A 13420-nucleotide genomic window follows, 5' to 3' on the forward strand; every position below is an offset into this window, starting at 1 on the left:
ATTATTTGCAGATGCGCATATCGGTTAGCGTTACTCACGCAGTGATATCTGTTATTTGAGCATTAAACGACATTCCCAATACCACAATTGTCAAGGACACTGCGTAGCTGTAGTAAACCTATTAAACAAACAAAACTAAAACAAAAAACCCCAACATAGTTTAACTAAGGCAACATAAAAAGTGTGCTACTGTATACTACATTCACAGCGTTTCACCATACTATAATATTAGAGAGGTCATACAGGACAATCTACTACATTTACACCAGAGTTTAGAACAACGTATTAAGAAGTTACTTACATGAGATCGGGTCTGTGTTTGTGGATAAGGGCACAGAACGCCAGTCCATCCCTGAAAGAGGTTGTCATATTGATAATCGCCACATCTCGATATCCATCACACTGTATTTTACACCACTGCTGGAGCGCTTTGATACTGGAAGCCATCCTTCAGCGGGATATTTAGGCAGGAATGAAAGAAAACTAACAAACCCTGGAAGCCTTAACTCATGCAAATAGCCCAGTATCCAAACCGGGAGGTCTGTCAGCGTTTCTCAGTGTTTATGTACAGAATTTGCTCCGGCTGCTGCTGTGGAAAATTCCGATATTAGCAAGTGAAAGTACCGAACTTTTCCTGCAGTTGCCAAATGCCAGAAAGTACAAACTGAAACAATACCTGAAGAGGTTTTGGTGTGACGTGACGTGGGAGGAGCTTGTGAGTGTAGGATTAGTTCATACCGAACCCAGCGTAGTCTGTGTTTATTTTATTTTTGTATGTGAAAATATTTAATAATAGTAACAAGTCTGGAATTAAATAAAAACTGCAGCGCGTGGAATGTTTCCTTTAGCACTACAATGCTGTTTTTGAGCTCTTTTCTGTATTAAAAGGTCATGCACATTGCATTGCTGCCCCCAGATTTTTCGAGTTGTATATATTTATAAACAGTCTGACAGGGGTGGCGAGGAAAAGGTTTCTCTAGGACAAAAATGAAACTATGCACTTTCCTAGGGGGCACTGTAACTACATCATCCTTCATAATTGGAAGTGTTCTTTCGCCACTTTAACATTATAACATTCAGTTAATATAACTTATTGACAGTATACGAAAGCCAGTAACTTAATACACAGTATGTTTAATATACAATATCTGTAGTGTTATTTCCACATTTCAACTTTGACGCCTGCCATGCATCACTTAAGGCATAACAGCTGTTTTGAATACCTACAACGTATTCAAAATGTTAGCAGAGCCACCTCCGCCGTCACTGGCAGCAGACACTCGTAACTCACACATTCTCTGTACCAGACTGCACCGCGAGAGCTGCTGGAGAACAGCAGCAGGACAGTGTCATCGGTGCTCCTCCCTTCCTGACCCACTGAGCATTTCTCTACCACCACTAGTCTCTGGGGGGCTCTGCTAATGATGGCTCTGCTAATTAAAAACATGCACTGCAGTCCACCTGGTGCAGGACTGGCCACCTTCTGTGAGATCCAGATACAGTGAAAACGTCTGGTCTGCTTGGGCCCACTCCAACTTCCTCAGCAGTCCTGGCTTGTGCACCTGTGCATCCTGGGCCTCAGCATGGGCTCATGTTGGATCTAGGTGACACATTACCTAGGTATCGTTGCGACTGCTCAAGAGCAACACAGGGAGGAACTATGAACCCCTGGATGACAGCAAGAGGCCCATGACCATTACCATGAACCAGATGACAGCAACCTGAAGCGTGCAGCAGGGCAGCAAGATGGCAACACAGAGAGTGTGATGGAGGCTTGCTTTCAAGACCACCACAGAGGCTGACAAGATGACGGAAGACTGCACCCAAACTAACCAAGTCCATCACACCAACGGCACTGACAACGCAAGACCCGTTTTTACAAGAGGGCCAAGGCAGAGGAGGAAATCAGACACATGGTCAGGTGCTATAGCCAGGTGGAGGTGCTGCACTGGGACAGGTTGGCTTCCTTTAGGCAGCACAATGACTCAATGAGAGACAGCTCGCAAGTCTTGGACAGGCCAGATGAGGAGCCAGAGCCAGGTTGGTCTTCAGGTCCTTCTAACTAATGGACATGGTGGGGACATCTGGACTTGGGTAGCACCAGTGGGGCACCGACTGGGCAAAACAGGTCAAGTCCAGTAGGGTTTCATTGTCCTGAAGCTCCCACAGAAGTTCATCCCTTCGCTCAGCTTCTACAGTCAACACTGAACCGAACATATATTATATGACCCCCAAGGGCAGGATACTTTAAACTTTGTAGCCGACTATGCTATGTAGCAATTTTAATGGTGCTAGGACCCTTTCCTCCCTGCAACCAGTTTTTCATACCTCCCAGAACTAGACAACACATATTTTTCCAAGTCTCCTTACAGCCTATGGAGAGTTAGAGGAAATCACCGTATAGTATTTCCAAAACTGAACACGGACCAGTAGGTCTTTGAAATCCCTGAAGCTGAACATTCCAAGCCCACACTGTACACATGGTGAATCTGCTCATTAATATACTATTGGCATTGTACTGTAGGACTCTCTGAATCACAAAGCACACGAGCTTAATGCAGTACAGTATGTTTTCTAAAATACTGTGCTTATACACATCATATTTTTTAAACAGTCAAGCTATCAATTGATCTACTGTATCTAGCAAAAACTAAGCAAATATTTAAATGCAGCAAAATAATTTTAAATTACAGGTAACAGCCATTTACAGTAGTATTGTCAAACCACTGAATTCATTACTTTTAAAAAAAACATAAGACATAATTCATCACAGAACATGTTTCTTCTTTTTCAACTTTAATCATTTTTGTTATGATTATAACTTAGTTTATCAGTTTTAATTTACGTATTAACATTCATAGTTCTCAACAATGCAATATTTTCCAATGTAGTAAATGCACAAACGTTTGCTACTGTTCTTTTTCTTCCAAATATACTGTATGTAGTGTACTACATCATATTTCATCAGGTGGTTATTTATATTAAACTGTTAGGTACGCTAAACTAAATGAATTAAGTTTTTCAATAACCTAAATTAATAGAAAATGTAATCCAATTTAATCCAAGTGTGAAATTAAATGACTGCCATACCACTTTAATGAGGAAAATATTCTCCAATTTGATTTTCACGGAGAATGTATTTTTCTTCCGTCTAAAGAAACTTTAGTGAACAAGATTTAAAAGCAAAGTTAAATTACAAACTTTTCTCTTTTAAACTGCAAAGATACTCCAGGCCTAATTATGAAGTTAAAAAAACAATGTAGTTGAATTATTGTACCATAAAACACATAATGATAGAACTTTGTGGAGATTATGAATTTGTTATATAGACAAAAAGCAGATCCTACTGATCCTATGAAAACTTTGTCAAATATTTCAAGAAGATTTGGAGACATCGAGTTATTTCATAAATAACACAAACAAATATACAGAGTATGAAACTAATTGCATATTGGGCATCATCACTTAAGAAAACACGACAAAAAGTCAGTTGTCTTTCCTCATTATGGAACCTGTTCCTGCTCAAAGGCATTGTCTCGGAAAATTAAAGGTACAATTACTACACAACCAGGACCTCATAAGTGGAAATGGGGTTTCTGTGCAAACCAAGACTGCTGTCTATCCACCATTTTTAGTATCAACTTGTGGCCTGTAAAACTCACTCCTGCTGTTTAAAAAAACATTTGGCCAAACAATGTGTCATTCTAGTGAGCATACGATGAATATCTGATGTCCTTAGTCCTGCAAATACCAATTGCCTTATAACCATCAATTTGTTTTCTCAGCTCTGGCTGCTTCTTTCTACGGAACCAGTGAACTGACAGAGGTGCAACTTGAAATATTTCAAAGCTATTCAAGATGAAAATGAACAAATAGGGTATTAATCTCTCACGTATAGGGTGTGGGCAATCAAGATATGAATTACTTATCATATTGATATTCTTCTGACTTGAATGCAACATGGGACCCAAACCACTTTGACTTTCTTGTAAGAAACAAATCTAATATTAATAATAAGAAGAAATCCTTTCAAATATAAAATTCATTCCAATCCTATCATAAATCCTAAATATTATTCCTTGTGATATAATATTTCTGTTGAATCTTAAATACACATGAGTTATCCTTCAGAATCAGTAGTGTATCAGAGGTTCCCCTGCTCTCCTGATGTTAATCCTCTTGGAATCTGTTTTTGAATTATTTTCAGAAAAAAAAGTTCATTATGAAAGAATTCAAAGAACCAAAGTACATGATATATTTCTTTTTTTACATGTATTTATATAACATTATTGTCAGCACCTCCAAAAGGGTGGAAGGTTTTGGCATCACTACAAAAACTGCAGCAAACAAATAACACTCAACACAAAATAAATATGTGTTTAAAATAAACAATAGTCCTAGCCATACAACAATACATATACAAATACAAACATCTCACTCTGCCTTTATTACATTATCATTACATTATCATTACATTAATATGATGGCTTCATATAGAAACAATAACTTACTGTAGCTGTGTTTAATAACAATTACAAAGTTTTACAAAGTATAAAGATGTTTGTAACAACATCTGTATTATTTCTGTAACCATGCAATGCAGAAAAAACAGCCATAAAGTGCTTCAAAATTAGATCTGTGGAGCAATAATCAAGGTCTTCCTGTGAGTCTGTTCATAGCAGAAGTGTTAATCGAAGTGTTAATTGAGTTATATAGAAGGATCAGTCAAGTCACCAAAAGGTCAGTCATAAAATCCTGAAATGGGACTTCTTTTTTCCTGCCTTGCCCGGCGTGCTCATGTGACAGTAACATATTACTTCCCAGAGAGGCCCTGGCTTTGAAACAAGGCCCATGTTTAGAAACAACTCAAACCATAGCCTTCAATCCCATAATCCCCACAGGAAATGCCCTGATTCAGAAGAATAGAATGTATCTGACATGAAACTGCTGTTTTGTGTAATAGGAAGGAAAAAAACACTTAAGCTTAAAAAGGCTTGTTGCTGCTCAGATGCCCTATCCCATTCAAAATGCTACATCTGGAAAGAATTACTTGGCCCTCTGCATTAAGCTCTCTCAGTTTGCATGCACCCAAGAGTGCTGTGTCTGCAGTATTTATTTATGGCTGGCCTTAACTATCTCAAACATCCAGGCAAGTAGCTTCCCAGTTTTCCTTTATTCATTTGTCTATTCAGTTTGGAATTGTAGTGAGCGCTGAATCCGCTCAAATGTGCTAGGGGACTCATTGTATTTCCAAATGAGGCCCAAAAGTGTATATTGTAGTATTATTATTATTATTATTATTATTATTATTATTATTATTATTATTATTATTATTATTATTATTATTATTATTATACAGATTAATGATCTAAACCCCCGAAATTACCAAATGTTTTGATTGATATGGAGAAATTGGATGTATTTTACAGTAGCTATTGATTTCCTTTAATACAGAATTGTGAATAGCCATGTTAAATAACCCTTGTAGCCCACATGCAGTATGATAACGTCTAATAGCCTGTAGGTGGCAGTGGAGGCCTTCCAGGAGTTTCCTACACCCATGGCTGTTGTGGCTTTAAACAGAGGGGGAAGGTGTCACTTGCTAATTCATGAAAACGTCTAATGCAGAGGGTGTTCAATGAGAGCTCATGGTGACAGATTGAAGCAGGAAAAATTAAATATACCTGTGATTAGTTGAAAGAAAACTATGTGAAACAGAACAGTTTCCTGCTGGCTGCCATACAAGAAAGAACCAATGTGTTATTGCGAAGTCTCTACATCTTTGTGCAGACAAGAGTGCCTGTGGCATCTTGCTTCCATCCTGCGGTCCTGGCAAACACTGTCTGAAACAGGATGCCAGTGCAACATGCAGCCAACGAGATCCCTTTTCCTGTCAACCAACAGCTCTTAACCCCTGAAACAGAATTGTGTCGTTTTTTTCCATATTCACATTAAGGTATTCCACCTTTTATGCTTGTTCACTTCTAATATTTGAAGCGGAATATTTCATTTCAAACACGGGTTATGTTTCTAACATACCTTGGAATGCTTTTTTCATCTCTGCAAAGCTAATGTGCATCATACGGTTTGTCTCTTGTACCCTGGTAATAAAAACATTACAAGAAGACAACATCACAATTATTATGTTGGATAATGGATAACTATAAATATAATACATTATAGCACTATCATAAAGACAGCTCTGCAAACATGTTAACAAAAATGTACCTTTTAGCCATACACACTTACTGTACATGGGGTATAGCCATATTCCTGACAACGACAATGAACAACAGACAAAAAAGACAACGAGGGAGCTGATTATGTGATCTCTGATGTCATTCCTAAGGATCTATAAGTAGAGGGTTTTTAGGAAATCTGGAACCTGATAATTTTCCATAACCAATCATGCTGTCAGAAGTATACACTCTAGACTCCTAGAACATGAGTATTTATTTTAAAATAGCATATAGGCAGCAGCGCCATCTTGTAGCCCGATCTTGTCAGATCTCAGAGGCCAAGCAGGGCTGGACCTGGTTAGTCATAGAGGAAGGGTTTCTAAGTAAAAGCAGATTTCTGATGTTAGTGGTGTTAGATTACCGGTAGGTGGCCTTCTTCCCTCTCTCCAGAATTTCCAGATGAAAGCCTCAGTGAGCAGCTCGAGGGAACAGTGGTTATCCTTGATGCCTCACAGCGCTAGGTCCCAGGTTCAATTCCCGGAGGTCTATCTGTGTGGAGTTTGCATGTTCTCCACACGTTCATGTCAGCTTCTGTAGGTCAATTGACTTCTGGGAAAATCTGCCCTGTTGTGAGTGTGTGTTTGTCCCTGTGTGTACCCTGCCACAGACTGGCATCCCATCCAGGGTGAATCCTGCCTTGCGCCCACTGCTTGCCAGGATAGACTCCAGCTTCCCTCGCCCCTGAGCTGGACTAGAACATGAATGGACTAGAACATGAATGGCACACACTGTGCTGTAGGAGGCGTATTTGGACAATGAGTTAAACTGCAAGGTGCTTTGGAGTCCTTAGGCATGAAGTGTTGTAAAGTATTGTTAAAATGATTAAATCTATGACATGAATGTCAACCCTACAATCAAGGAACAAGTAATAGGTTTATTCCATGCTGAAAAAAAGAAGAAAGAGAACACAATGTTTCAGGCGTGGAGCCTTCTTCAGGTGTCAAAGAGCCCGAAGAAGGCACCTGAAGAAGGCTCCACGGCCGAAACGTTGTGTTCTCTTTCTTCTTTTTTTCAGCATGGAATAAACCTATTACTTGTTCCTTTGCAGCCTACGCATGCTGACGCAGCTACCCACCTGAACTAAACCCTACAATCAGTCAGCTTTTCCATAAATGTGATTTATTTTTAAGACCGATGACAGTTAACTGTTAGAACAGATAAAAAACAGAAACAGGGGTTCTGAAGGATTTTGAATCTGAGATTTGGAGCTGAGCAATTTTGTAGGAGAAAATAATTTTAAAGAGCCAGGTGAAGCTTTGTAGGAAAAGAGATACAACATACTACATTGAGAAAACTGAGTACCCTGGAACAGACAAGTATAAAATATTGTCTTTACTGAACCCAAGACATGGGAAAATTTACTTTCAAAACAAGCAATGTTATTCCTGGATTTTTTTCAATTAATTATCACTGAACAAAGTTCAGAAACAAGAATGTCAGATAAGAGATCCCCTGAGTTCTGCCAAAAGTGTTTCATGCACAAAATAAGGCACTTTTCCATGTTACATTCACAGATTGATTAATATTAAGGCCTGTCGTATAAAAAAAGCATATCATTTATTTCAAAAGAGTTACACAAAAATATTTTTACGCAATATCTGACAGATTGGAGAACATTAATTTACCGTAAAACGTACTCAAACTAGAAAATGGATTTATCAATAAACAATACAGATATGCACTTCAGACAAATCAATCCACCACAAAGGCACACAAAAGGAGTATAAACAAACAATATAAAGTAGACAATTTAAGTTACAAAAATAGTATGTACATCCAGACAAGACAGAACACCTCCTACTGTACACACGAAAGTGATTTAAAACAGATGTAGAGGTGCATTTAAGCCCCAGCTCCAGCAACAGGATGGGCCAAATGGCTTCCTTTCTTTCGCAGACTTTCTTCTCCTTATATTTCATAGCAAAAGAATTATATTGTTCAGCTGCTCCGTGTACCTAGAAGTTACATCAGTTACTTCAAGTGATATTCAAGAACAGACGGTACAGGACAGCAATTATAACAAGTGTGTTTCAAAATGAACAGTCAGTACCATACACAGAAAGAACAGTCTCTGATTCTTGTTTCTTACTTGCAATGGAGGGACACTGACCTCCTTGACGTTTTGTTAGTGCGCTGGATGATAACAAGCACATACAGTACAGCAGCACTCTTCCTTACTCTTCCTGGAGATCGCACTGGGGCCACGTGGCAGCTCTTCATACCCACCTGCTTCGGGGGAGTGGGGTCTGTCTCGCCGAAGAGCCGTGCGTCAGTCGCCGTCGCTGCCCGCGCCAGAGGCCTCGGGCTCCAGTTCGGCCAGGGGCCGGGCAGCCGAGCTCTGGATCTCGGCCTCGTGCTCTTTGGCCTTTGCCCGCAGCTTGGCGATGCTGCAGGAGCGCAGGTCCTCAGCGCTGGGGCCGTCCGGCCCCTCCGGCGCCCCCTGCAGTGCGGTCTGGGAGGGGGCTTGTGCTGCAGGCGGGGGGCGGCTGGCGCCCCCCTCGGGCCTCCCCTCCCAGCGCTCACCGTCCGAGCTCTCGGCGTCCTGCGGGGCGCCCCCGCCCCCGCCCCCGCCCCCGGCGGCCGACGTCTCCGCGCTCTTCCCCCGCAGTTTCATCTGCCGCCGCATCTTGGCTCTGCGGTTCTGAAACCAAACCTGAACAAGCAAGACCCTCACAGTCAGGCGGAACTGCAGCACTGAGAGTCACAGCACGGCCTCTGGCCACAGGGGGCGTCTTTCAAGATGGTATTTAAGCGTGCGCAACATAAGATCACTTTATCGGCCATATACAGTTTTTGGCATTAGGAATTTGTCTTTTCGCAGACCCCAGCTTGCTCTCCATGAGACACACAGACAGGGGGAGAGAAGCTGGGGGTCAGAGTGCAGGGTCAGCCATTTATACGGCGCCCCTGGAGCAGCTGGCGTTAAGGGCCTTGCTCAGGGGCCCAACGGAGTAGGATTCCTCTGCCGGTCGCAATATTCAAACTGGCAACCTTCCAGCCACAGGCAGAACAATGTTTAAGGAATTTATGACACGTTACGCAGAAATAAGGGTGATTTCCACTAGTCAGGGCAGTTTTGTTGGGTCTGCGTGGGGAACCTCTAGGCAAAGTTTTGCAGTTTTGCAACGCGAAGACTATTAGCCATAGAACAGCTTGTCAGGCACAGCAGGATTGTCCTAATATTGCCAATTGGACACCCTCTTGATTAGTCTATAATTGATGGGGATCAAGTTGGAAAAGCACTTTAAGCTCTGTCAGTAAGAGCTTCTGGTTTTCTCTCAAATCAGGGTATTTAAAATTACAAGTCTAGGTCAAAGGAAACATATTTCAGGTAAAAGCAGAAATCGGTTACATTTCCTTCATCCCTCTGAGGATCTCTGCACTTGACAAGGTCACCTGATGAAAGCGATTATTGGTGTTGTTACAGCTATTGGTGGCTACAGAAGAGTCTCTAAGAATTTAAATACAATGTGTAACAGCTGGCCACTGTCTACATTTCCAGCTGCAGAGCACAGAAGATTTGGCTGAGATGTAGGGGTTTCAGGCTCAGTGATCAAAGCAATCATAAAGTTCACCTTGGTTAACCTTAGTTAACTAAGTTCTGGGCAAATGATTACCTGTCTAGAAAGGCACTATATGACAGGACAAATATGTACTGGCATGTGTATACTACAACATAGTCTTAAATTAAGAATGTCAAAATGCTACAGGTTCAAATTCTCACTTTAGTAGCAAAGGATTTATCAAACTGTACTGTGTGAAAACTGGTTTCAGGCTGGAATAGGTAATTTAGTACTTTACATCAGGATTACTTTAGGAATGAGTTGGAAGCCTGTGTGTGCATGCATGCACAATATTGATAAACACACGGTATGTCCATCTGTAGTTCTAAACCACAAATACAGATAATCCAAATAATAATGATATTATAATACTAATAATTCTTCATATTCCATCCATACTAGTGCAGGGTCGGGGGGGAAGCCTAACCAAACAGGCATCCTGCCCAGGGTGTGCCCCACCTTGCGCCCCGATTCTTGCCTGGACAGGCTGCGGCTCCCCGGCGACCCTGAACCAGATGGAGTCCAGCCGCCCCTCCTGCCCAGTTCTCCCCGCTCACCTGCACCCGGGCTTCGATGAGGTCCAGCCTGAGCGCCAGGGCCTCTCTCATGAAGATGTCGGGGTAGTGAGTCCTCTCGAAGGCCTTCTCCAGCTCCTCCAGCTGCCAGCTGCTGTAGTTCGCGCGCGCACGTCTCTGCTTCACCGGCCGGCTCTCGTCTGGAAATTCAGGCACAGCCGACACCAGCCATCAGGCCCGGAGACGCCGCTTTCACCAGCCCGTCTCGCGAGTTCCTGTTCTCCAACTTCGGAAAACTGTGCTGACAATAAGGCACCTACTGCACACCGTGTCAGAGGAATACACGTGTGGATACAGTGTGATATACATATTGTACATCTCAGTTTGTTCAATCCATTTTCAAGTGCTTTCATTACTTTAGAATATAAATTCTATTGACATTTGAGTAGTTTCTCACAGCTTTTCCTTGCTCAACCTTTTATTACCATTTGCTACCCAATGTTGACTGTTTTCTGTTTAAATGAAACGTGACCCTCTGATTATTATACTACGTAATTGTTCAAATCATGCAGAATATTGTTTGTTTAAATCGTACGTCGCACTGTGCTCACAAATAAATCAATTTTCAAAATCTTGCTGTAGTTAATGACCTGACAGAGTCACGTATACTCAGGTTAAGTCTTTTAAAATGCGCACTGGAATCTTCTGCCAGTTCAGTCAACCATCGGGAGTGCCTGTAGTCATTTAAAGCTGCGTGGGACATCTGGCCTGCAGTATTGTCTTACCTGTGTACTCCGAGATGCCAACCAAGCCTGCTGCCTGAGTAGCCAGAAGAAGAGCCTGCTTGCAGGGCTCCGGTTGCAGGTAACTCTGGAGGATTTCGTAGCTGATCAGGGAACCTGGCACAAGAAGGCTGGGCAGCTGTGCGGAGCCCAGCCTTGCTGGGAATGCTGGGTAGAGATGCGCTGAAGACGAAGGAAAAAGCCCAGGTGACAGAGCAGACATGAGCTGTCCTGGGCTGAACATCCTGCCTGTCCAGACTCGGTGCAAGTCCAATCTTCACAGGGTTGTCCCGGAGGTTACAGAGAAAAGGAAATGAAGACAAAGAAAACGGTGCCCACTGCTCCCAGGCAGGCACTAATACTATGAAGCCTGAATATATGCTCTCAAATTGTAAATGCGGATTAGACCCTGAAACAGAAACTGATCTGCATCGGATGAAATAAAATACAGGCACATCATCGAATCAAGCCACATATGTGCAAAAGTGTCTCTTCGGGTATCATTTCAAACTGAAACCAAGGATCTAAACTGAATCAGAAAATCAGAGAATAAAGAAAATACCATAACAATGGCAAAGCTTTAGAAAGAAGCAGACGGAGCCATTCCAAAAATCTGAAGGATTCCCAGTGAAAAAGAACACTAAATACCTTAGTGAAAAAGTTAAAAACAAAAGTAAAACTGAAGCTTTTTTAAGAAAGTAAAAGACTAGTAATCCTTAAAAAAGCATTGATCAAAAACATGAGCTGGTATGTTTCCCCTCAATAAATAGCAATCATTTCCTTTCTGAGGGAAGATGGCCTCACTTCTGCAGGAGGTACCTGCACCTGAGCCAGGTGTGAACTACAGTGCTCCTTACCTGTAATCCGCCATCCAGGGACCTCCTCCTCTGGTCACATGGCTCTCAAGAGTCAAGAAGGAGAAAAAAACTTCTTCAAAGAAACTCTTCAATCAACTGAAAAGTGTGAATCCGATCAGGGACCTTAGATTGAGTTTCTGAGCAAATATTCTCTCTAATGCATCACTCTTATTGACCCGAGTGACACTCAGGCTCAGTGAACTTTACACCATTTCGAAAAAAATATCAAATATAACATTTGATGTGTAAAATTCAGTTCCAAACTACAGTTGGACTTTTGTTGGAAAATATTCTCCATTATTTTAACATTCAACACAAAAATACTGCATGCTCATAGTATTCATGTTAATAAATTTAAAAAAAATAATATTTATTTTCAAATCTTGATTTTAAAAATGTTTTTTCTGAGTGTTTTAAAACATGTTTGGAGAAATGTTATTTTTTTTTACAGAGTATTCACCTGCTGGGAGTGTTAAAGACACTATAATGTTTTTAAAGTAAATATTTTTACGAATTCCATTTTACTAAAAGCAAATGTATACAGGTCACTGAAAGCTCTGCAGCAAAAATTAAAACACAATATTGATCACTAACAGTAACGACAGGGGTGCAATCACAATTACCTATAAAAGGTACTTTTATTATACAAATTAAATTTTACACACGAAAAATTAGCCTTTAATACACTTAGCAGATGAAAGCACTACTGATTCACTATGTGGTGGAAACTAACACTTATTAACAGTAAGGGTTGCAAACTAATATTACTTATAGTTTCAAACTAAAATGACTTAACATTACTTACTAAGCATGATACAATCAGAGGATGACAGCAAAGAAAACAAAAAAGAAAGCAAAGGCAATATCTTCAAGAGAAAAACAGCTCTGTGTAAGCAGCCCTGCAATCCCTTCTTAACACAGCAGATTCTATCTCTTTATGAGTTAAAAAACAAGCAGTCATTGTTTACAAAAGAATCTCGGCTCACTAATTTAACAACAAACATCTTAAAATGAAATTACACGCTGAACTGCAGAATTTTTCATATGAAGTCTATTTTTGTTTTCTTTTGATGAAGACGTGCACATATTTCAAAGCTATATTTTATTCGTTAAAATCACATCATTTTTAACAAAGTTAATTTAGCCACTTCATATATTTCTAACTACTACTACTAACAATTACAATTACCAAGAAGAGCTCAGCGTACAGTACAATGCTGATGAGAGCAAAGACTATACTGTGGTTTAACTTCATGATCACGCGTTATTTTTTCGGATGTTGAAAATACTCTCTGCTCTTAAGTATTGTTTTACTCTCTGATCTGCACTTTCAAAAAAGAAAACATCCATGTTTTTCTCTTGGAGTACAACAGGGTTCGAGCCAGTCTGACTTGTTTAGATTATCTTCTGTTAGAGGAGTTCACTCACAATGGATTTGGGTCAGGGATTCTCGGCCTTTGAAAA

At 40.8% G+C, this 13420-nt stretch overlaps 2 protein-coding genes across 4 annotated transcripts in view; both read right to left on the reverse strand.

Moving 5' to 3' along the window:
• The window catches only part of micall2a (mical-like 2a), a 35151-nt gene extending 34471 nt beyond the window's left edge, over positions 1–680 (reverse strand). Inside the window, exon 1 of one of the 2 annotated variants that reach the window (XM_015359757.2) lies at positions 302–680. In XM_015359757.2, the coding sequence (XP_015215243.2) occupies positions 302–447 (146 nt within the window). In that variant the 5' untranslated portion in view covers positions 448–680. The remainder of the gene's footprint in view (positions 1–301) is intronic. The other variant, XM_006636983.3, reaches the window with a different exon arrangement.
• Positions 681–7777: 7097 nt separating this feature from the next.
• On the reverse strand, positions 7778–11919 carry LOC102684747 (paired mesoderm homeobox protein 2A). 2 transcript variants are annotated; one of them, XM_015359798.2, is made up of 4 exons: positions 11103–11919; positions 10360–10517; positions 8466–8892; positions 7778–8194 (listed from the first exon to the last, which is right to left on the reverse strand). In XM_015359798.2, exons 1-3 carry the CDS (start codon positions 11341–11343, stop codon positions 8509–8511), a joined length of 783 nt encoding a protein of 260 aa, XP_015215284.2. In that variant the 5' UTR covers positions 11344–11919; the 3' UTR covers positions 7778–8194; positions 8466–8508. The 2 variants fall into 2 exon arrangements, with proteins under 2 accessions (XP_015215284.2, XP_015215283.2); XM_015359797.2 differs by having other exon boundaries at positions 7778–8892.
• Positions 11920–13420: the final 1501 nt, after the last annotated feature.

The sequence above is a fragment of the Lepisosteus oculatus genome, chromosome 19 (genome assembly GCF_040954835.1).
Source record: "Lepisosteus oculatus isolate fLepOcu1 chromosome 19, fLepOcu1.hap2, whole genome shotgun sequence".
NCBI classification, from domain to species: domain Eukaryota; kingdom Metazoa; phylum Chordata; class Actinopteri; order Semionotiformes; family Lepisosteidae; genus Lepisosteus; species Lepisosteus oculatus.

Bases quoted from the DNA above. Each gene is read 5' to 3' on its own strand.
- LOC102684747 (XM_015359798.2), bottom strand. From the start codon at position 11,343: ATGTTCAGCCCAGGACAGCTCATGTCTGCTCTGTCACCTGGGCTTTTT. The intron at 10,518-11,102 runs GTAAGACAATAC...CTGAATTTCCAG, and splicing joins TGGCATCTCGGAGTACACAG to ACGAGAGCCGGCCGGTGAAG. The intron at 8,893-10,359 runs GTGAGCGGGGAG...TTGCTTGTTCAG, and splicing joins TCATCGAAGCCCGGGTGCAG to GTTTGGTTTCAGAACCGCAG.